The sequence below is a fragment of the Atheta coriaria genome, unplaced genomic scaffold, assembly GCF_025399875.1.
Source record: "Atheta coriaria isolate IRGN ID8LTWV9N9 unplaced genomic scaffold, Caltech_Dcor_3.1 hic_scaffold_6_pilon, whole genome shotgun sequence".
NCBI classification, from domain to species: Eukaryota; Metazoa; Arthropoda; class Insecta; order Coleoptera; family Staphylinidae; genus Dalotia; species Dalotia coriaria.
The window spans coordinates 4,152,209-4,173,991 of record NW_027045448.1 but is presented as its reverse complement, the minus strand read 5'-3'; the positions used below and the strand labels follow the sequence as shown (position 1 = coordinate 4,173,991).

General features: G+C 40.3%; 1 protein-coding gene across 3 annotated transcripts in view; it reads left to right on the top strand.

The window, feature by feature from the left end:
* The window catches only part of LOC135793847 (uncharacterized), a 48,477-nt gene extending 27,425 nt beyond the window's left edge, over positions 1-21,052 (top strand). For 2 of the 3 annotated variants that reach the window (XM_065304957.1, XM_065304956.1), the window contains exons 3-5: positions 8,878-9,015; positions 14,969-15,127; positions 19,466-21,052. In XM_065304957.1, coding sequence (XP_065161029.1) covers positions 8,878-9,015; positions 14,969-15,127; positions 19,466-19,488 — 320 coding nt within the window. In that variant the 3' untranslated portion in view covers positions 19,489-21,052. The remainder of the gene's footprint in view (positions 1-8,877; positions 9,016-14,968; positions 15,128-19,465) is intronic. The other variant, XM_065304958.1, reaches the window with a different exon arrangement.
* The last annotated feature ends 731 nt before the right edge of the window (positions 21,053-21,783 follow it).

Below are 21,783 nucleotides of genomic sequence, written 5' to 3'. Positions count from 1 at the left end.
CCGAGATTCTCATATTTTCCTACGCGGGCCTAACCTAACAACGAGCAGCTCGTTCCTCGTGAGTCATGACGCCCGGCGTAACATTATTTCCATGGCAGCGCAGAATAGATATTACATTCGCATAACATTTTACACGTTGTCCTTTCTGGGTTTGTGCGGCGGGAAGAAGTGTATTTCATGCATATCTGAGTTTCATATGCGTTGTACTTTAATGTACTTGTTCTCGGGCGACTGGAGCGGTTACGTCTGGTTTATTTCCGAGGGGGAATCATTCGAGATGATTTAAAAAGCATGAACTTATAGCGCTAATATTTGCTAATATCGGATTCATTTTTATTTAACTAAGGGGGCTGTTAAGTAACGTTGCTAGGCAGTAAAAAATAGACTCTCTGCTTGCAGTTTGACGTCTTCATTGCTTCCTTCCTTGGTTTCCACCGAGTCATCGTATAACTTTCTATTAGGGTGCGCCTTTTATGCTTACTTACTTAGCCACGCGACTTTTTAAATCGGAAAATAAATTGCGTCGCTTGAGCGCACTACGAAATTAATTTTTCTCTCTTGTTTCCTTCCGACCCCATCGCTTGATCCCTTTTGGTTTCGCGAAGATTGTCTGTTTTTTACGGTTGCGATGCAGTCTAATAACGGAAGGGTCGTGGGTGCACGCTGTAATTTTCGAGAATATTAAATCCCGTCTAATAATAATGTCGTTGGTGCGTTTTTACATTACGCAGATTTAAAGCTGAGTGCCTGATTCAATAAGGACCCTGCCAGGAGAATAGGAAACTAGGGGGGAATAAAAAAAGTTTTTCATTTAGGGACACAAGTTGTAGGTATATCATGAGTATTTTTCTTCAATCAACCAACGCACTGGGACTGCGCTGGATGCTCTGGAAGTGAGGGTAAACTTTCTACTTAGAACTTTTGACACGGTTTAATAAACACACGATACACACGTAAACATAGCACGCGTGCATCGAACAAAGGATGAAAAATCGTTCCGTCCTCACTTAAATGTGAGCGCAGCGAAAGAGGAGAAAAATAAGCTCGCAAAGAAGCAAAGTAGAAGGCGACTTAATAATTCATATCTTTTTAGCTACATAAAAAATTCATCAAAGCTTCTTTTGCTGTCGTCTGCCGTCGAACGACGTATCGTATTATTTTTCTTAATGAACACAGCCGGCGCAAAAAATATTAATATTGGATGTCATGTAATTTCAATGACGCTAAGATTTATTGGGTTCGTTAGGTACAAAGAAAAATTTTTATTTGACACCCACGTACAATTTTCAATTGGGCGCAGAAAGGAAGTATTCAGTAAAAATCAATAACTTTCTCTGGACCGGACTGTTCTTTTGGTAATAACAACAAAAACGAAGCGAACACAACAGGCACAAGCTCGCATCACATCACATGAGCCGAAGGAAATGAGAAAAAAGCGAACGCCAGCGTGAATGAATGGCGTGGAAAAAAATGAGCAAAGGCAGATGAATTGTATGTTCCTGCTGCTGATGCCGAGGTTTTTTCTTCTTTACTGGCTTGATATGATACGTTTCTAACGGTCGAAATTATTTATCCAAGCAAAAAGACACAAACATGTTGTGCGGAGTGAAATTTTGATGAAAATTACACAATTGAAAAATATTAATATAAATCTTGAGTAATGCGAAATGAAACGTCGAAGGTTTCATACTAGTATATAGCGAATGTCGTTTTCCATTTTCATAACTCATTTCCTGCTGGCGCATTGTTGCTTTATGCCAGTTGCGCGGTGTTCGCTCGCTAAACGGACAGTTTTCATTTGGACGACTTGGCTCGACAGCAAGATTTCTGCACGATTCTCGCCGTCGCTTCATCTTTCACATGCTGTGCTTCTCGTCGTGGCGTGAAAGCACTGCAGCAGCATGTGCAGAATGAAACCGTTGCGCACGAAATACAGAAAAGAAGAGAAAAAACGCTGAAAATAGAAATAAAAAACGACGACAGAGGCGAAACTGTCAGCGGACGGACGGCTCTTAACAAAACACTTCGTGTTACTCCTGCATCGTCTCCGGAGCGAGCTTTTGCGAGGCTTCGAGTTTTACTTTTGCTGCAACTTTTCATATACTTAAGTACCGCCGAGCACGGTGTCTACAGCAAAGGGCAGCCCAAATAAAACGAAATATTTCGCTATAACGGCGATAGTAGTCAAGCGTTTCGTAATGCTTCAAGCAAGAATTCGCGAAAAGTTGCACTGAAAAGATAAAAGTTGCGAAATGCAAACGAAAAACAACATCCAACCTCATAATTAAATTTATATGTCTAAGCGTCAAGAACCATGATGGTTTTCTTCATCATCATCATCATAGTTTAAGTTTTAATAAGCTTCATTTTGTGGCGTATGATTTTTCCGGACTCGTACAGGTGGGGTAATCAATTATTCACGCGAACTTCCCGATGAAATTTCTCCAACTTATAATATCAGGTACGTGAAGGGCCCTTGAATGATAATCTCGGCACGTAGCGCGAAATGAATGAAAACCAACTACCACGAGGGGATAACACCCCTAAAATTTCAAACAGCATATTAATATTAATACGCAGTACTAACAACCGTGACTAGATCATATATATCATTCGTTAACTTGTATAATTATGAATCGAACTTTTCCCTTTGATCTTTGATGGTTTAATTCGCCCCGCATGTAGACAATGTTCATCGCAGCGCAAAGGTAATTAGATATATTTATCTCCAGCCTTGATGAAATTTAATACCGGTTAAAATGAAACGAATATTCCGAGTATTCGTGAGATGAATTTCTAAGTTGTTTTTTGTTTGTGGCGTTTGTGTAACGTCGTTATTGTTATCGCTTGGTTGTTTGCTCAGGAACATCCATAACGTATCGAGTTTCAACATTTCCAACATTTTTGACAGTTTGCTCCAGCGCCTTCCTCTCCTAATATGCTAATCTGCATGAAACAATGCGAATTTATCTTGGTAACATTTTCATATTTAAGACAAGTTCACAGCGCTAGGATAATTTATGCCAGCGGGAAGCGGGAGGCATTGTTGCGCGCTGGGTTTACGGATGCCAGGGGGGTTGTGGAGATGGTGGCAACGTGCAAAATTAATGAGACTCAAAGACTGAGGGTGCGCGCCTTCCCTTTTTTCACCTTCGCGTCTCGATGCGCCTGCCCGACTCGACCGCAACACTTCGTCATCGACAAACGCGACGAACGTAAAATATTAGCGTGTCTTTTCGGCTTCCTGCGTTCGTTAATGAATAATAACCAAATAACAATTCATCATATTTTATCTTTATATGGAAATGCGTAAAAGGTAAAATTTTTTAATAAAAAAAAAACATTTTTATAAAACAAGTGCGAAAAAGATCATTTTACACACTTGAATTTGATAATTTATGCACTTTACACACTACTTGAAAAATAAAATATATTCTTGTTAAGTATTTTCTTCAAAATCCGATTTGCAGACGCTTTCCACGCGAAAATCCCGAAAATGCTAAAAACATTAATTGCATTAAACACGCACCGCCGAAACAGACAAACGCAGCGCGTCGCAGAGCGCATTCAAGTGAACAAGAGGAGTTAAGCAGACGCGTCGTGCAGATGGTACAGACTTTGGGGGACTGTTGAGTTAAACAAGTATTTATAAGTTCATTTAATTACGCAATTACGCCGCGTTTGTTATATGCGGTCGAGTGAAAATATTTCCAGCCCGACGCGAGCAGAGTTCCACAGAGATCCATCGCGTTCGCAGCAATTATCTGCACAATACACTCTGCCAGCCGTTCTTCACTTCACAGTCGTCTTCATATTTTCATTTCGTATTTTCGTTTAAATATTTTTCTCTCGCCTACAGACCCGGCCACATTGCCATGCGCACACAAACACACACTTTATTATTGTGCTGCGGAATTTTATGCTTCGCCAAAAGTTTTCTTTTGATTTTCGCGCCGCGACCGGAATTAAGCGCCACGGCTGTAGATTCCCTTTCCGCGATTTTTCTTTTAAAAAGTACTCCTTGTTTTTTTGCCTTTTAAGATCTTTTTTCGAGTTTCTTAGCCGCTGCGTGGAAATAAAGACGCTGTTCCCTCGTTTCGTGCACGCTGCGATGTTCTTCCAAGAATGTCATCCCCGAATGTGCCGAATAAAGCAGCATGAAAGAGTCGTCGCGTCGAAATTGTCTGTGTAAAGTCTTAAAGTCCGCGCTGTGTGCCGAACGGAGATAATTAAAGACGGACGCCACTTTTACGCCCTTTTTTATCACATCGGAAAGGATTGCAAATTTTAATGCTGAATATTTTTTAATGAATGCTCCGATGCTTTGATGCACGCAGCGAGTTTTTAAAACGTGAAGAAAAGCGTACTAATTTGCATTCGCTGTTATTATTCACCTCGGAAATTAATCCGATTAAAATCATAATATTATCAACATTTATAATTTTCGGTGGAAAAAACAGGGCGGCTGGAGGAATTTGATTGCAAATATTGCGATTATAATTGCATTGCGATGCAATTAATTCAAGAATGTAATGAAACGCAGCGAGGCGGATGCGATATATTTGAAATAGCGCAAATTTACGAATTTCCCAGCAAATTGCAAATTGCCTGCGCCGCCGCAGATGTAAATTATGCAAAACGAAATCTGTTTGTTTATCGCGCGACACCATCCGAAACGACCACACGCGACTACATGCAAATGTAAACTACAATAGCTATTTAACCAGAAGCACCAAACAGTTAGAAAAATCATTTTATTTTTATTTGTAGTAAAAAGGTAACATAAAAATAAAGAATTTTGGAATATCATAATCGTAAATATGTATAATTTTCATAGGAAATGTATGTTTGTTTCACTTTCACGCAGAAATTACTAAAGCGATGTTGATGAAACTTTACAACTTTGTAAAACATACATCAAAAAAGGATATTGGCTACTTTTTATTACTAATATATAACTGTAAGGGTGTAAAATTAGGGCTGAAAGTTGGCATGGAAATATTATCTTAGTAACAGTATCATAATTCAACCAATAGATGGCACTACAGTCCATTATCAACATTACACGTTTTAAGTTAATTTACAACAGCTACTAATTTTGTAAAAACTGTTTAGTATCCATTGGTTTGTTACCGCGGACAACAAACATAGTAAATTTTCAAAATTAGCGCATCCTGCCAACAGTAGTGCGTAATATACTGCAAGCGCTTGTAAATAATCGATGTACGCCTGCAAACCAACGCTAATTGCGTTGCAATCGTATCAAGCAACACACGCGTTCATCAGAGATGCGCAATCTCTGCACGCGTGCCTCTGTGAGATATGTAATAACACACCCCAGCGCAAGATGTTATTATAATACGATCTAATGGCCACCAAGCATGTCTCATCATATTCCGACTCAGTTCACTATCAGCCATAACATCTTCTAATAGCGCAGGTCCACGTAATTCCGGTAACAATCGCGGGTGTAATGCCTGTAATATTGGTAATAGTCGGTGTTGCGAAGATGATTTGATTGCACCGCCACGGCACAAGGACTAAATTATCACTCACATAATGCGATTGTAATTAATACTGTCTGGCGTTTTCGCCAGCCACGATTGATGGCGCTGCCGGGAGGCGAAATAAGGGTTAACTATGTGAGAACACGCAAGGTAAAACGCTTTGCAAATTAGTGGTTTACGTGTGGATGATTGTAGGACTACTGTATGCTAGTGGGCATGCGTAATAAGATATCTTAATTTTCATAATAACAATTACTTACTTAGGGATTTACCAAACCAAGGTTAAAAATATTTTTTTTAGTTTTTCTTTATTTTTTTTTGCTTTTTTGTCGTTTTTTCTTTTGTTATTTGTCCTTGCTCGTATTTTTACCTTGCGAAACAAGATAAAAAAGAGAAAAAAAGATGGCTCACTCATCGATTGTGTGTTGTACTCTTGCAACACCATTAGCAGCACCTATATGCACTTGTTCCAACAAAAGCAGAATTATGCCGAAAGTGGAAAAAAGCGAAATAGGAGAATGTGTGCGCCGATCTGCGATCCGAAGGGCAGATAATACCGTAAATCGCATTATTCGCACAAAGTAAAGCACGCGTGGTCGTTTTTTGCTGCCTTCGCGTAGTTTTGTTTGCCCTGTATCTCTCTATTACTCTTTCCGCTTGCTCGCGCCGCGCATTTCTATAACAGCGAGTGCTTTTTGCACTTTTTACAAATGTTCCAATTGTCGACGTCGCGTTCGCCAGTTTAAAGCTTGATGTATGTTCATTGCGTTCGCACAAAAAAAAAGTAAAACGTGTTCTCGGCTTCATTTACACATTGGTTTTTATAGCAGACATTTGTTTCTGTTAAGACCAGATGCGAATAGTATATTTAAATTATTTTTTTAATATTTCGAAATAAAAAACAAAATATATACAGTTTTATGTAACAATTTTGTGTTTTGTGGTAATGGCCATGTTGCAACTGCGATTTTGTTTGCGGAATTGCATATCGAATCGATACACGCGCACACGCAGGCTCGTAAATTCGTTCATTTATATTAAACGCACACGCCAGCGTTCTGTCAAAACAAACACGCATCGAAAAGCCAAAACGTATTCCCAATCAAGTGATCGCGTATGCAAACGCGAGCGATGGTGGAGGCGCCGCGATTGCCGAACGCAGCGCAATTTTGATCAACGAAATTTACAATAGCTGTCAATTTCGGCAGCGGGAAATAATGTTCGGATTGCGTCGGCGTCGCCACCCGCATTACTTGTCGCTACGTTTTGTTAATTTTGCAAATGCAACACATCTATATGCATATGCTTGAAATATTGACTGAAAACTGTCAAACATTTGAGATCCGCATTTAGTTTCCGTAATATTTATAATTTCAGTTTAGCCAACGAGTTATGTATTTGCAATGAAAAATGTTGCGGCGCAGATGGAGTTTTTTTATATGCACAAAAAGCCAACACGCGAATTTATTTTAATAATGAATTGTTTGAACGTGCGTGCGTTCTGCACATGTGTACCTACATTGTACAATTTCGCGTTTATACAATTCCGTTCCGCATTTCTCACACTACAATGTAGATATATACGTTTTTTTTTTGTGTTTGGTCGTAACAAAAGCCGAGCCAAAAATATTCAAAAATATTATGAATATCAAATTGATACCCATTGTGGGGCATCAGCCTAGTCCGACTGCATAAATTGCGAGGGCGCGCGCGTTTGGAAGACTCTCCGAATGCGAGCGGCTAACATTAATCACGGTATTTGTTTTGTAATTGTAAACATTACGCGGAAAGCGGATGTTGGGACACGCTGCGCTCCGAATTCGAGTGGATTACGTTATGATTTGTGTTTTATTTATAATCACTAGATTGCTGTTGCTGGCCATTAATGTTGCGTATTTATTTGAGCGCGCAGAGGCAGCAAGTCGGAATTTACCGACCCCTAGAAACAAACAGAACAAAAACGTCGAGCGGAGAGATTTTTGTTTATTCTGAGTTAATTGGGCAATATACAATAAACTGAATTATAAACAAAAAAATTAATTTAATTTACAATTTATACTAAAATCTAACAATTTAGAGTATTGCAAGTGACGTTCCGGACAGAAATCGCAAGTTCACTCAGGGGCGGCAAAGCTTGAGTCAGGTTTGCTGCTTGTCGGCTGCAGTCGAACGTGTTAAATCACGTCATTTGCATAGCTCGCGTCCGCCCGCGGAGTGGCCGAGAGGGAAACCTCTAATAGGCGCCGCCACCGCCGGCAGTATCTTATGTTAATTCGATTATGTGCGCGGGTCGAGGCAGCGGGGAACGCTTACATGCGCGTATATATTAGCCTCATAGATTTAACCTGTTCGACGCGCTTTCGAAATGAAAATCCTTGGGGCGGCGATTCGGATTACTCGATCGGTTCTGGTCTTGTATTATGCAAATACCACCTTTTGCTTCCGGTTACCTATTAACCCATTTCATGTTAAATACAGGTAGATATTTTATATTGATTAATTTCCATCTAGTTTGTAAAGTTTATGACTTTGAAAGACACTTTATGTAGAAATAGAAATCTGTGCGGTTAAATGGCCCACCCTTCGATCTGATTAATAAAATAGGACCCTTCGTTTCCGCTTCGCATTTTGGAGCCGCGTCGGCAATTTAACGATCGTTTCTTCGTCTATCTATGCGCTATTTTATGGCCCTAGTCCTCCAGAAGGTGTATAAACCTTTCATGCCTAATATATGAGCTGGAGGGAACGTGTTTTAATCGAAATCCCATTGTGCTAAATCGATGTTTGGGATAAGTGAATCTACTAGGTCTGTCCGTCCGCTCCGCGCGCACCTTTGGGATGATGCAAATATTGTCCTCATTCGTTGGAAAAGTTGGAACAATTTTAAATCCTGCTTGTTCGGCACGTCTGCCGCGCGCATTGTGCAAATGTTTGCGCAATACGAAACGAATTTTGTAAAGAAAATATAATATTCGCATTGTCAACGTTGCCGGCGCCTTGATGGTCGTCGGTTTGTTAACTAAAATTTCGTTCTGTTTACGAATAATTTGCAGAGCCAGCAGAAGGACGGGATGAAAAGCAATTTAGTTTTTGTGCTCACTTTTGTCCCGTTGGCAATGTTCAGCCCGAAGCGTTGGTTTTATTTAAAATGTGTTTCTCCTTTTGCTAAATGAGCGTGTGCGCGCGCGTGCTCGTCTCGTTTAGCATTTGTTTTCTTTGCGCGCTCGCGTTCAGTGCTCAGCAGCTCTTCACCTCTTTTCGTTTGCGTGTTTACGTTCTGCTTTCTTGTTGTTTTTGTTTTGTTTCTCTTGTCTTCGCTACCTGTTTGTGTACTAATTCGGACGCGTCTCGTGTCTCTCCTTTCTTGCAGAGAATTGCAGATATGTGAAGGGCCCGTGGACGGAATGCGACCCGAAGAACAACATGCGCTCGCGGACGTTGACGCTGAAGAAGGGCGATCAGTCCACCTGCGAGTCGACCAAGACCATTCAGAAGAAATGCAAAAAAGGTAATTACATTCAGTCATTCAGACTCCTAACCCGACCTTCCTTACAACCCGTAACAGAATGAAGAGAATGTGTCTTGAGTGCTTGAGTTTGCGGTGAATCTATGACTGAATATGGACTTGGATGGAATGTGCATGATGAAAGCAACAAGCGTACAAAGCTACCGCAACGAAAAAATCGCCCGTGCAGCAGCAAAAGTGCAAAAGCGCAAAGAATGTGCGAATGAAATGCGCCGAAGAGTGAATGCTATGCAATGCACGTGCATAAATACTTTTAATTAAAACACACACACACAAATAGAAAGAATATAAATAAAACTTGCAAATTGAGTTGCCTAGATCTCCAAGGGTCGAGGGTCAGCCAGCTGCTTTAAATTGAATAATTTTTTTTTCAACATTTTCATTAACTCGGAATTAACTTCGACGCTTGGCTTCGAGTATCCGATTACCAAAGCCGGCATAACGAGCTTATAAAATTTGCGAAACAAAGTAAGTTGCAACTCGCAGAGCGCGACCCCGGCCGCGCCTTGGCGCCTTGGGTGCAGCACCGCGCGATCCCGATTTGACACTTCATTAATTTTATTTAATTACGAGCGTGCGCGCGTCGCAGGTGTAATTAACTTGACGAAAATGACACTCGCACCCTGCGGACTCTGCGCAGATTGCATTCCGTCGAGATAACGATGTTACGATATTAAAACGATTCGAGAACGAAAAATATTTTTCATTGAATTTTTTGCTTGGTAGCGTTGAATTTTCGTTATTCGATGTTCTGAATATGACGATACGCCCACATATGTGTTCGTATTTATGATATAAATGTTATTGATTTTGTATTTTATTTTATCGCGTTTTTTTGGCAGAGTACGCCGCGGGAAGGAAATGCGGAATGGAAGAAAAACGTGTTATGTTATGCCGCGCGGCGAGTAGGTGAAATGGCGTGTTAAAAATGCAAATGTCGGCGTTGTGTTGTATCTACATTCACGCGCGCGACGTCTTGCGGAAAGTTTGTGCAATCCGCACATTTATTCGCACCACCGCTACTGCCGCCGCCGGCGAATTTATATTTTCCAAATCGTTCGCGATTTTCTTCGGCGGAACACTAACCAGTCAAACGAATAAAAAAGCGGGCTCAAGAAAAATACAAAATAAAATGAGGGGAAGGCCATAAAACACTGGCTGATATAAATGTAGTCCTATTTATATACAGGGTATATAAATTTTTAAACACAAAACAAGTTGCATTACATGAATTTGTGATATTGAGTATTAATTACGTTGGATAAATAACATTAATTAATATTATTAATGCGACAGGAAGTGTTTGTATGTTTGTGTCGCTTTAAGGCAAAAACTACTGAATGAATTTTGATAAATTTTGGTATAGAGATATTTTGGACCCAGAAAAAGCAAATAGGCTACTTTCTCATGCAAAAGTATAACTGCCAGGGTAAAAATAAGGGATGAAAGTTGTTATACACATTAATTCACTGTTTAGTTACACAATCCAATCCTAGATGGCGCCAAAGTGAATTATTAGCATTTCTACTTTTTTAGAATAAAATTTACAATTTTAAGATGAATTCGTAATTCATAGATACCAGAAACAAGAATTTTTGTAAACTTTTAGTTTTATATGATTATGTATTTTTAAAACAGTTTGTATAGATGCTAAAGGTACTTTAAACAAATGCATGAGGCTTGTTGCACGAAAAGCGTTCTCGGATCTGGAGAGCATCCTGATGTCGGCTTCGAGAGATACATTTTCCAGGTTTCTCTTCGTGCGGCTTGTTGTTTATTTTATTCGCATCCTGCGCGATGTGCGCTCGTAGCGAGAATATCAATCAATTGTCTGTAGATTTACGGGCGTGGAAAATTCGGCACGGGGTTCAGCACGCGCACATTTCTTACTTAGCTGGGTTTAAAGTCTTTATACCTCGCATCCTGGAAGCAAATAATAATAAAAGTAGAAATAACCCCAAATCAACTAAATAAATAAAGACATTCAGTTCAAGCTAAACTTGCGGGCATAACCATCGAATAAAACAAAATAGAAGTATTTCCTACACTGTTACACATCTTATTTCGACGGATTCTATCCCGGAAGTAATTTAAAATTGTATTAAACATTTCCATTAAAAATACGCTAGCGCCCGAGACAAATTACACTCTATCTCGACGCGCACGCACGATGGGTGGGCGCATTCATGTTTACGTTTGACAATCTAAGGGTGTAGGAGAGTAGGACGAGGCAACAGCATGAACGCGAGGACACTTTGTTTTCCGTGCCGGGTGCCACACGGGGGTCCTGGGGCTTCCGCTTCATTTTCCCGTTCGCGAATTAGTCAAGTTTCCAGTCGCTCCCACGGGAGCAACTATACGCAACACGCACAAAATTCATCATGTCGCCAGTGCGGGCAAAAACGGCCGGATGTGTTTGCCAATATGGCCGCCGGCGCATCACGTGATACATTAATTCAGGCACGGATTAGGTACGTGCTAATGCCACAATGTTTAATCCTTCTGCTTTTGGAAAATGTACGCTGTCAACAAGGATTACAACAAAAGTATTGAATATTTGATGGGATTAATTACTGAGATCAAATTAGATATTTATTTGAGTACATCTCTGACCATTTGCTTTTGCGTCCGCGAAGGGAAAGGGAGACGAAACAATCATAACAATCATTTTCCTATTCGCATATCCTGGATTCCGACCGCCGGCCGTGCACGCGATTACATTCTAACATGTTCTGACACGCACAATTCCTCCGGAGCCATACACACACATCCGGATGAAGTATTTGCCCTGTTGCAACCAGCGGGTAACAGGGAACGCAAACTTATTAACGAAGGGTTGCACGAAAAGATTATACAGTATGTCCCAACAAAATTCTTTGTTAAATTCAACGTTTTTGTGTATTTTATGCAAAACAAGTCGGTTAAATGTGTTGTATTTTGTGTTCTATTTGTTTTTTAAATTCTCTATCGTATGGTTGGGAAATTCGCTGTTAATTAGTTCCGTTTGAAGCGAATTGTATGGAGCTGTTGCAATGCAAAAGTCGATGAGATATTCTCATTTCGCCGGAAACGCGGAGGTTTTAAATCAAAGCGTCGGTCCGGTTTGTTTCGCCGTTTGTTGCGCCGCCCGTCCGAAAATTACAAAGCGTGACTGCACTCGCGCCGACCGCAGGCCGCCATCCACCGCCGCCCCCCTGGTTCGCGCGTGTATATATGCGCGAGTATTTACCTACAACACTTTGGCGGTGTTGAAACTCGACGCCGCGATTTAGATAGTACACGAGTCGACAACTTGCCCGACGACCGCTCGCACAGTGTTTTATTATTCACGGGGGCGGCGCTCACCTCATGCTGAGCACGCATCAAAACTTTGTTGCTGTGTGTATTTAATATTAAGCACTTTTCAATGTGCAATAACTCTTCATTTGCGTTGGAACACGGAAGCCAACTATTGTTGGCGAGTTTCGCGTGGAAATCTAATCATGGACAGGAAAATTTGAAATTTCCATCGAAGTTTTAAAAGTTCTTTGTAACCAAAAATGTTCCAGTAATATCTATGTGATACTCCCGCTTGCGGTGTGGTGAATGGTAATGTCGATAGGAGGGCAGCCACAATCGCAAAATTTCATTTTTTCGATCTCTGCGCAAAAAAAGCTAGGCTAAAATTGACAAAACGAAGTTACATTCAAAGGATAACACCCAAGCCGAAACGGGATAAAACGCTCGCATGCTCCATGTTACCATTTCGGGAACGATGAAAAAAGGGACAAAATTTTGCAGAGAAAAAGGCGCGCGTTGGGGCAAATTTAATAAAACAAAAAAATTATGCCGCACACGTGTGTGCCTCGGACAAAAAGCACCCAAGTCGCCTTTTTCGAAGGCATTTAGTTTGCCAAGCGAAGAGAAAAAAATCAACTCGATGCATGCGTGCAGGAGTAAAAGGCGGTAGGTACTGGCTTATAGAGGTGGGTCGCGTTAGAAAGGGAATAAAATATGAGAGTTGGGGAAAGCGTGCGTTGGCAGTATTTTAAATTCGACAAAATGGGCATAAAAATGCGCCGCGGAAATGCGCTTTTCGTCAAAACCCCAAGCCGGGAGAACCCTCCGAACGAGTGACGATACGTCGCCAAGTCGAGATGTAAAGTATCAAGGGTTTCAATAGTAAAAGGAACGAATGTACATATTTTGGGCGAAATCGGACGAAGGATATTGATATTTCGGTTGTTTATGACCGCATAAACTAAGGCATAACCAGCCGTAAAGTCCCACCGAACACCACAGATGTCTATAATGCTCCTGTGGGTTTATCAAAGATGAGATATTGATATAATATTAAACTTTTTTCAACCATAATCTACCAGTTCAAAGTGATTTAAACGTTGCACCAGTTAATATTTAACTAGTTGGAGGTTAATGGCTCGAGGTTGTTGCCTTAATATTTAATTAAAGCAATTAAAACTAAAATCCAATTTGTGTCTGACAAACTTTGCGCCATGCTGGAAGATAAGGCCCGCGCGCGGACGATTGCAATCCGGAAAAGCGTACATAACGAGGAATTAGAAGAACAACTTGGTATTTAAAAGTGGAAGAAACACGAGAAGAAGCGCGCCACGGTGGTTTAAAATAAATTACATAGTTCACCGACAAGCGGCGTACTGCTTGCGAAGACTTAAAGGCGAATTTATTTCTGCACAACAATACGGGCACACGAAGGACGACACGACGCGAAACTAAGTGCAATATTCAAATTCGAATGAAACGGCTGTATTTGTATACAAATTTGTAGAAAACGAAGCCAAGACTAAAGTTGCAAGCAAGTAGTGTTTGCGGATATGTGTGTAATATGAGAAAATAATTGCTGGCGTTCGAAAGTTTTCGCAAGTGGAATGTTTGTTTGCCGAGCGAATGTAAAATGGTTATTCGTTACTTGGCTTAGCGTAATACACATTACGCTCATTGTGTTAATGAATTAACGGATGGATACACGAGTTTCGAGTTGGTCGTTATTCGGTACTTTTGAAACATTCAACAGTAACGCAAAGTTTAATGCGTGTGTTTATATTTAAGGTGTTTTCCAATGCGTTCAATCGGCTGGAATGCAATACACTTAACCAAACTTTTAAGTTGCCTTGCAATTGCATTTCAAGTTAGCGTATAAATATAAACTCAGCGTTAGGCAACTCAAAGTGCATGTAGGCAGAGAATTTAACATGGATTTTAAGATTTCCAGCGAGATATTGAACTAATCAGCTTTGGAACTAAACCGTTATTATCTGGTATTGCCTTGGCAGCTAATTTACTTGTGCCGGGCAAAACACGTGAATACCCCGTTCGCCAGACAAACAATAGCGCCGCACAGAATTCGACGCTGCTGCTCTCGCATTATACCGAGCGCAAATATTTACGCCCCGGCATTATTAATGCCGTCAAACATTCGCCGATCATTGATATCAACGCTTAATGAAAGGAAACAGGGCAAGGCATATGCCGCCGCCCAGGGTCTCATGTTTCTTGTGTTCGGTGCGCTCCTGTTTCTGGCGTGCTCGGCGTGCAACATGTCCGCCGTGTTCCTCAAACGGGAATTATATCTTCGGACTGAAGCTCAAATAGGGGATCTCCTTGTGGGATTACAATCAATTATACTACACGCCAACGTAATGAATTAAAATTTCAACAGAAATTTACAAATTTGTTTAAGGAATTTCTGTGTACGTTTGAATTTACTTTGATGATTGAATGCGATTGACTGAGAATTTGTGTGAATGTTGTCCGTCATGTCGTGTAAGAGATATCTGCCATCCCATATTGACACTGACACACACCCCTGTTACCGCATGCTGATGTAATGTCCGCCATTGCCTTGTAGCTGGTGCGATTGTCTCTGCCTCTGACGAATGATATAACACAATGCTTTTCTGCTTGTCCGATTTTCCAGCATGCCGATACGAGAAGGGCGCTTGGGGCGATTGCAATGCGCAGAGCCAGATGACGCGGAACGACAAGCTGAAGCCCAACAGCGACCCTTCCTGCGAGCAGAACAGGCAGATCACGAAGAAGTGCAAAGCGAAGGGCGCGAAACCGACGAAAGGTAAAGGTAATAGTCGAACACGTTTTACGTTCTCGTTTTATCTCCTACGGATGGGTGTTTGGTTCGAAATTACCGTTTTATGTGCATGCCTACACACGAAGCTTTTTACTAGCTTATAAGTTAGGTTAAGTTACGCAAATTGCCTTGACATGTGCATACGCAGAGACATTTTCGTTTTAGGTTTTTCTTTTCCAGGGAAATGACTTCGAAATTAACTAATTGTAATCGTAATGTCTTTAATGAAGTCGCCGCCTCCGGGCATGTGGCGGGCACTTAAAGATCATAAAACTTTTGAACGTTTCAATTAAATAGAAGCCACTAGCCGCAATTATCGTTTTCCAGTTTCTTCTGCAGTTTGGCTGGAAAATTTCCACTCGGTCTCTTCAGTGCGCAGATAAATCGAAGATTTCTACTTTTATATTCTTCGTTTTTGCACAAATGCGATATTTCTGCTCATGGCGCCTCCAATTATTACAATTACGCGCTCGGCAATTTCCACTTGGCTTTTATTCTCAACTATTGGGGCAAAACCGAAGAAAAACCAGAAAAAAACGTATAACAACATGCCTTAAATGCTTTGAAAGTAATAATAATAATAATACTCGTTGATCGCCGTGATGTTGATGGAATGCGAATTGCAATAGCAGAGAGAAACGCGCAAAAAACGCAAATGAAAAAGAAAGGTTATGCCGACGTTGCGCGTCTGCCAGTTATGCAGCCCACTTTGCAGGTCGTTGCATAGCACACAACGACAGGCATGGGCGTCAATTATTCTTTCTCAGCCGGGCATGCACTGTGGGGTAGAGTCGATGCGCGCCAACTTCGGTATTTTCCTCGTTAGATTCCCGACGAAGAAAGCCCGGCTCGAGCGCAGATGATGATTAATTTCGCGTAAAAACGTCAGCTTCCTTTTTCTCTTTTCGCACGCCGCGCGCGCTAATGCAATTATTTTAATAAGACGCGAGCGGGGTGGAAAGCTCGCATGCGGAAAACTGGTGCCGGACGACAATGCCAACGCGGAAGCAATAACGCGCGAACAGAATCGGGAGAGCATAGAGCAGCGCGGCCGGGATCGATATACGACCCTTTTCTACGAACGCGTAAAAAAACACACAACTACAACGAGCAACAAAAAATCAACACGGGAAAAAACGAGTGACGGCTGTATTTTTCCGGATTAGCGACGAAATTTATTGTTGATTTTTGCCCAGTGTTGTGTTTTTCTTGCATTTCCATTCAGGATTTTACTACGAGCGAAGAATATCTGAAGCTGAAAATAATATTATAAATTAATGCATAACATGTAAAATTTTACGAGTTGCTCGAAGCGCAAATATTTTATTTTTTATGCTTCTTGGTCATTACATTTTTAATGCGGTAGCCTTCATTTCCGGGCGCGCATATTTTACGGATGCCGCCAGGTTTCGCCACAAAAGATAAATAAAGCGAATGAAATGACTATAGATTCGCTCGTTCGGGGTGCGTATAATGACCGGGACAAAAGCTCTCGCGCCATCCAAGGCTTTCGATCTCTGTTCACTGCGGGCTCGCTGTTGGTTTTGACTTTTGTTTTACGCGCTTGATGCTTTTTCGCTTTTGTTTGCGCGACGGGATACATTGCAACCGTTTGCCATGCGGCTTCAACCAGCATAGCATCATTTCAGTAGCATTTGGGGTATGTATTAGAGAATTAGAGTTTGGCGAGAGTCTTCCGCGTTTTATTTGCATTGAATATTCATGATCTCGTGACGGAATGTGCGACGCCGAGACCGCCACCGCTTCTCCCGAACGCGGAATGCAAAGTGACGCGATAACAATTTGCATTTTCCATTGAAACAACGAGAATCACCATCGGCATCCGCTTTTGTACACACACCCGCACCCTTTGGGACACGTACTGATATATTCACGCATACGTTGCGACTGTTACGAATCCATTTGTTGATACAACGACACGAAACGATCGTCGATGTCGTACTCAAACCGTACTCATAACTAACGGCGTTTCCCGAATGGTTTTGGCATTTGGATGCGACAATTTAAAGACGTAATCATTACTACATTCAAATACGTACTTTTATTCTTTCTGAATCTAAAATTTTCACTCGGCCAACTTAATTTGCAATTGGTTTTTATTTTCTCCGTGTGATAAAACATGACAATAAAATTTTGATTCTAAATAACAAATGATTGATGATTGAATAAAAAAATGTTTATTTTTCACAATCCGCACACTCTTAATAGAAAATTTATTGCGCCCGGCCTTTAATGCATTTTTAAGTGCGCGACTTCCGTATAGGATTCGAAGAAACGTTCCGAGCAAGCCACGAAAACTTTCTTTACGTCTTTTTGCCTCTTGCGTCGTCACCGCAACTCGCAATGATGCCGTTCAGTAAAGTTACAACCCTGCTCAGATATGAATAGCACATATAGTTTTAGTTTTCTTTTCAAGTTTTCATTGCCCTGTTTTTCTTCACATGGATAAATAAAAAATCCAAGTAAAATGTAACATCCACTCGTGTTGAGATTGCGACACAAACAGGTATAACAAAGTAGTTGAAAACTTTTCTTTATTTTTGTAGTCTTTAAAAATTCTACTAAAATAAGGACTTTTTATGGAAATTAAAAGTGTTTTCAATTAATTTAAAGTAAAAAATGATTTTGTTTGTATTTTGTTTGATACAAATAGGTCTTATTATTATTTACGAATTTGTGCGCTTTGAAATGAATAATGAGACGAGATCGAATAATTTATTCCACGCGAATAATTGAGTAGTCGGCGAACGTGGCGCGTAAGCGGAAACGCGCTAAGAAATCGAATAAGAAATTCAAATGCGTCTCCCCCTAGCCGCTCGGTATTAGACGGAAATGAGCCCGCGATTTTCTCACCAAATGCTTCCAAACCGAGCGAAGTGCTGATTCATTACAATTATTTCGTTTCGTTCCGATTCGTCGAACGCTCGCGCCTCCATCTAAAATTTTACTGCTCAATTTAACTCGCCGTGAAGAAGTAATTAAAAGTTATTACTTTTGCCGAATGAATAATTTTCTATACGCTGTCACAATATTTAAATTTAAAACTCAAAACATTTGCTTTTATATTTTATATTATATTGTTGAAGTTTTTACTTCAAGAAATTCGAGAAACTTTTTAGTTTAAAGCGTGGAAATAAATTGATTTAAGTGACGTGCCGAGGAACTATTCGTTCATGTTAACAACTTCATCGCAATCCATCCAATTCGTCGGCATTTAAACGGGATGTGCGGGTTTGGACGCGATGTGGGTTATGTCCGTAGCCGGAAAATTGTCACGTCAGTCTTACCAGACCGGTCAAACCTGCCGGATATCCGCATCAAATGCTCTCCGTCAGTCTTTCTGGTCGTTTTTTACGACTTACACGACAACCTACGAGTTTTCTTTCCATCCTGCACATAAGAGACTGCATCGAAGTTCCGGATGGTGACCGAAACAATGAAGAAAAAGGTAAAAATCTTATCTGGGGAGTCGTTATCGGCGATAAATCGCCATTCTTAGGTTTTTTATGAAACGCACGTTGACGATTTTCGTTCATCGACACCAACAAAGGAAATACGCATGGATGTCGCAACAAAATTGCATTGCGTAAAATTGCACATTCGGGAGAAGATGCCGGCAATATTAATAAAATTTATTTTGAAGAGGAAAATATTCAATTTTATACATTTTTCACTTGCTAGCAAAAGTTAATCTAAGGCAAACATATTTTTCTATATCCCGGAAAGGTGAACGCGTATCTATGTGATATCGTTTGCCAATATTTGAGATAAAAGCAAAAAGAAACAGAAAATCGAAACGGACGACCAAGGAAGAGTGGTAAATGTTGGAAAATATTTTATTTTCCTATAAAGTTGGGTATCGATATGGAAACACGATGGATTTTATCTCGCATTACACCTACGTCTGCACATTTTTTGAATTTCCTGAACGACGCCATATTTTGTTGGTTCGCACTTCTCGAACACGGGCCGTGCGGCATTCTTCCGACATCAGTACACCCACTTCATCTCAACAAGAGACTTCATTTTAAAACCGGACGTGAAATATTAAACACGCTCCGTTGCATATTCCTATTTTACATTTCGCATGCATGCAGCGGGCGTTCAGCGCACAGCTTGTTAAGCTTCTGGGTCAAAAATGTCTCGGCATATATTCAACATGTCAAGCGCAATTTACAAGAATAGGATCCGCTGCGCATTCGGTTAAGAATAAACTTCTATGCGCGTTGTTGGACACATTAAATGCGAAAGTTTAACTGGAAAAAGTTAGATGATAACTAATTGTATGCTTGTTTTTTGTTGTTACAGCGGGACGCCGCAACCGTCAGTAAACAGTCTGCTAACTGTTAGAAGCTCCATCCTTCTCGAGCCAACCATCCCCAATTTAAAAATATCGAGCAGCAAGCGACATCGAAAGCACTAGCAGAACTACGTTTGCAAACAATCAAATAACTAGCAACAACATTTAGATCCGAGTGACTTCAGCATGATTTACAGTTAGCGAGGCGGTCAAGTGGTTTGCCGCCGATTAGAAATATCCAATCATTACAACATATTTCTATTAATCCCCCTGGTTATCCGTATCCCAACATCTCATTTCATATGACGTATTAGCAAGTGTATGTAAACCAAAACCTTCTCGCGTGCACATATACCCTAGCCGCCACTGCTACCTTCCTTCGTCCTCCCTTCAGAGCGTCATGGGTCTGCGTTCACTGCCATCCTGAATATTTGCATTCGCGTTATCGCGACGTATCTCCGGGTACACTCGCGTCACGTCAGAACTCGTTTCCCGTGTCGGTCCCGCATTCAAATTGGAATATCTTTGCATCCGCCACCTTCCGCTGCCTCCTCCTCCTTGACTGTCAACCCTTCTTACCGAAGGCATTCCGAATTAGCAGCACAACACGCCGATACATGCACGCGCGGACATATTTCCAGCGTTCCCAACACCTCCACTTAGCTATCTGTTACACTTCCAGACTTCGCATCCCCCTGTCTCTCATTAAGTAAGCAATGCGAATTTCGACCACTAATTGGCGTCGGCTAATTGACTCTGCGGCCGCGCCAACCAAGTGGTGTTTTGCATTTCGAAAAGTGTATAGATGTTCGTAGAATTGTAAAATAGCCGTAATAATCATCGATGAAACAGAAACAACTACTACCATTTGGAGAAAATCCGCAACCGGACAAGAGCAACCAACGGAATCAAAGAATCAAAGAAATATTGATCATGATGAATTGAAACACAGAATTGATTGCTACATGCATAAACACATAATATACTACTTTAAATATAAGAATAAGAGGAAACATTTACGAAGTAAGTTTGAGTTGCTTTCTCCGAGAATAAATACCGAAACAGCCAAGTGGGATAAATAATGGAAACAATGGCAACACAGTAACCGACACTTATTGATTCATATACTCTCGTGGTTATTCAATTTGCAATTTATACCAATAAATCGTTTGCGATGCAAAACGAAATTAGTTCGAAGCGGTCTAACTACAGATACAATATTCAAACATTTGCATTTGTGTAATGTGTAAATCGATAACGTATAGTTGACACATTGATTTACAAAGTCATCTTTGATTGACCTTAAGTAAAGAACCAGATTAACTAAATCAATTGTAAACATAATGAATATATTAATTCAAGCGTTGTCATATAGTTGAATAAACATGTTTGCCATGCGTTTTCACTTTAGGTCGATTCAAAATGTTTTCATTTCATGTGGGTTTCTTTCTTTTTACTTATTATTATTACAATCGATTATAATAAATGTGAATGTGGATATTCATAATATTAATATAATAATTAACAATATATCATGTATTTGACATATTTAAAAGACTTTCAAATAAAATGTTTAACAATTAAACCAAAAATAACGGCCCAGAGTGTTGACATTCAGTTTTTTCATGATTTTTTGGTTTATTTCACGTAAAATAAAAAGTAAAAGCCGTTTTTTTCACAAACAAAGGGCATCAGAAAGGTAAGAATATGAAAAGATCATCTAAACTATATTATCACGCTCGTTTATCTATTATATTACATAAAATACCTAGAGTTGAAAAGATATGATACAGAAAACTGTATTTTACAATATGGGAGTATATAAAACAAGATATCCATCACATTGCACACATTTTCACAGTAATAACTAAATCTTTAGTTACTTTGTTGAATTTTCATTAAATTGTCCAACTTCCTTTTCTTTGAAACAGCAAATTTATTACAATTATGACTCTGTTTACTAGTGATGAGAAAATAATTAAGATATTCGAATGAAAATGCAATCTGTGCATTCGCTTGACATATATTATGTTTTATCACGCATGCACCCACGCATAATATACTCATTTTACTGCGCGAGTGCACCATTTCGCTAAGTTAATGTGCCAGTGAGTGACGGTCGCGTTTAGCAAATGGGAAAGTTACACCACACAACGTGAACAAATATGTTTGGCTAACTTTGGGATGAAACTAGCTCCTTCTTCGCGGCAAACTCCGCGAACTTCCCGAATTTGATCTTAAAGTACTCGTCTGCATAATTTATTTACAACCTCGCTCATAATATGATACTGACATATATTCTAAAATGATTTCAAACTACAGATAA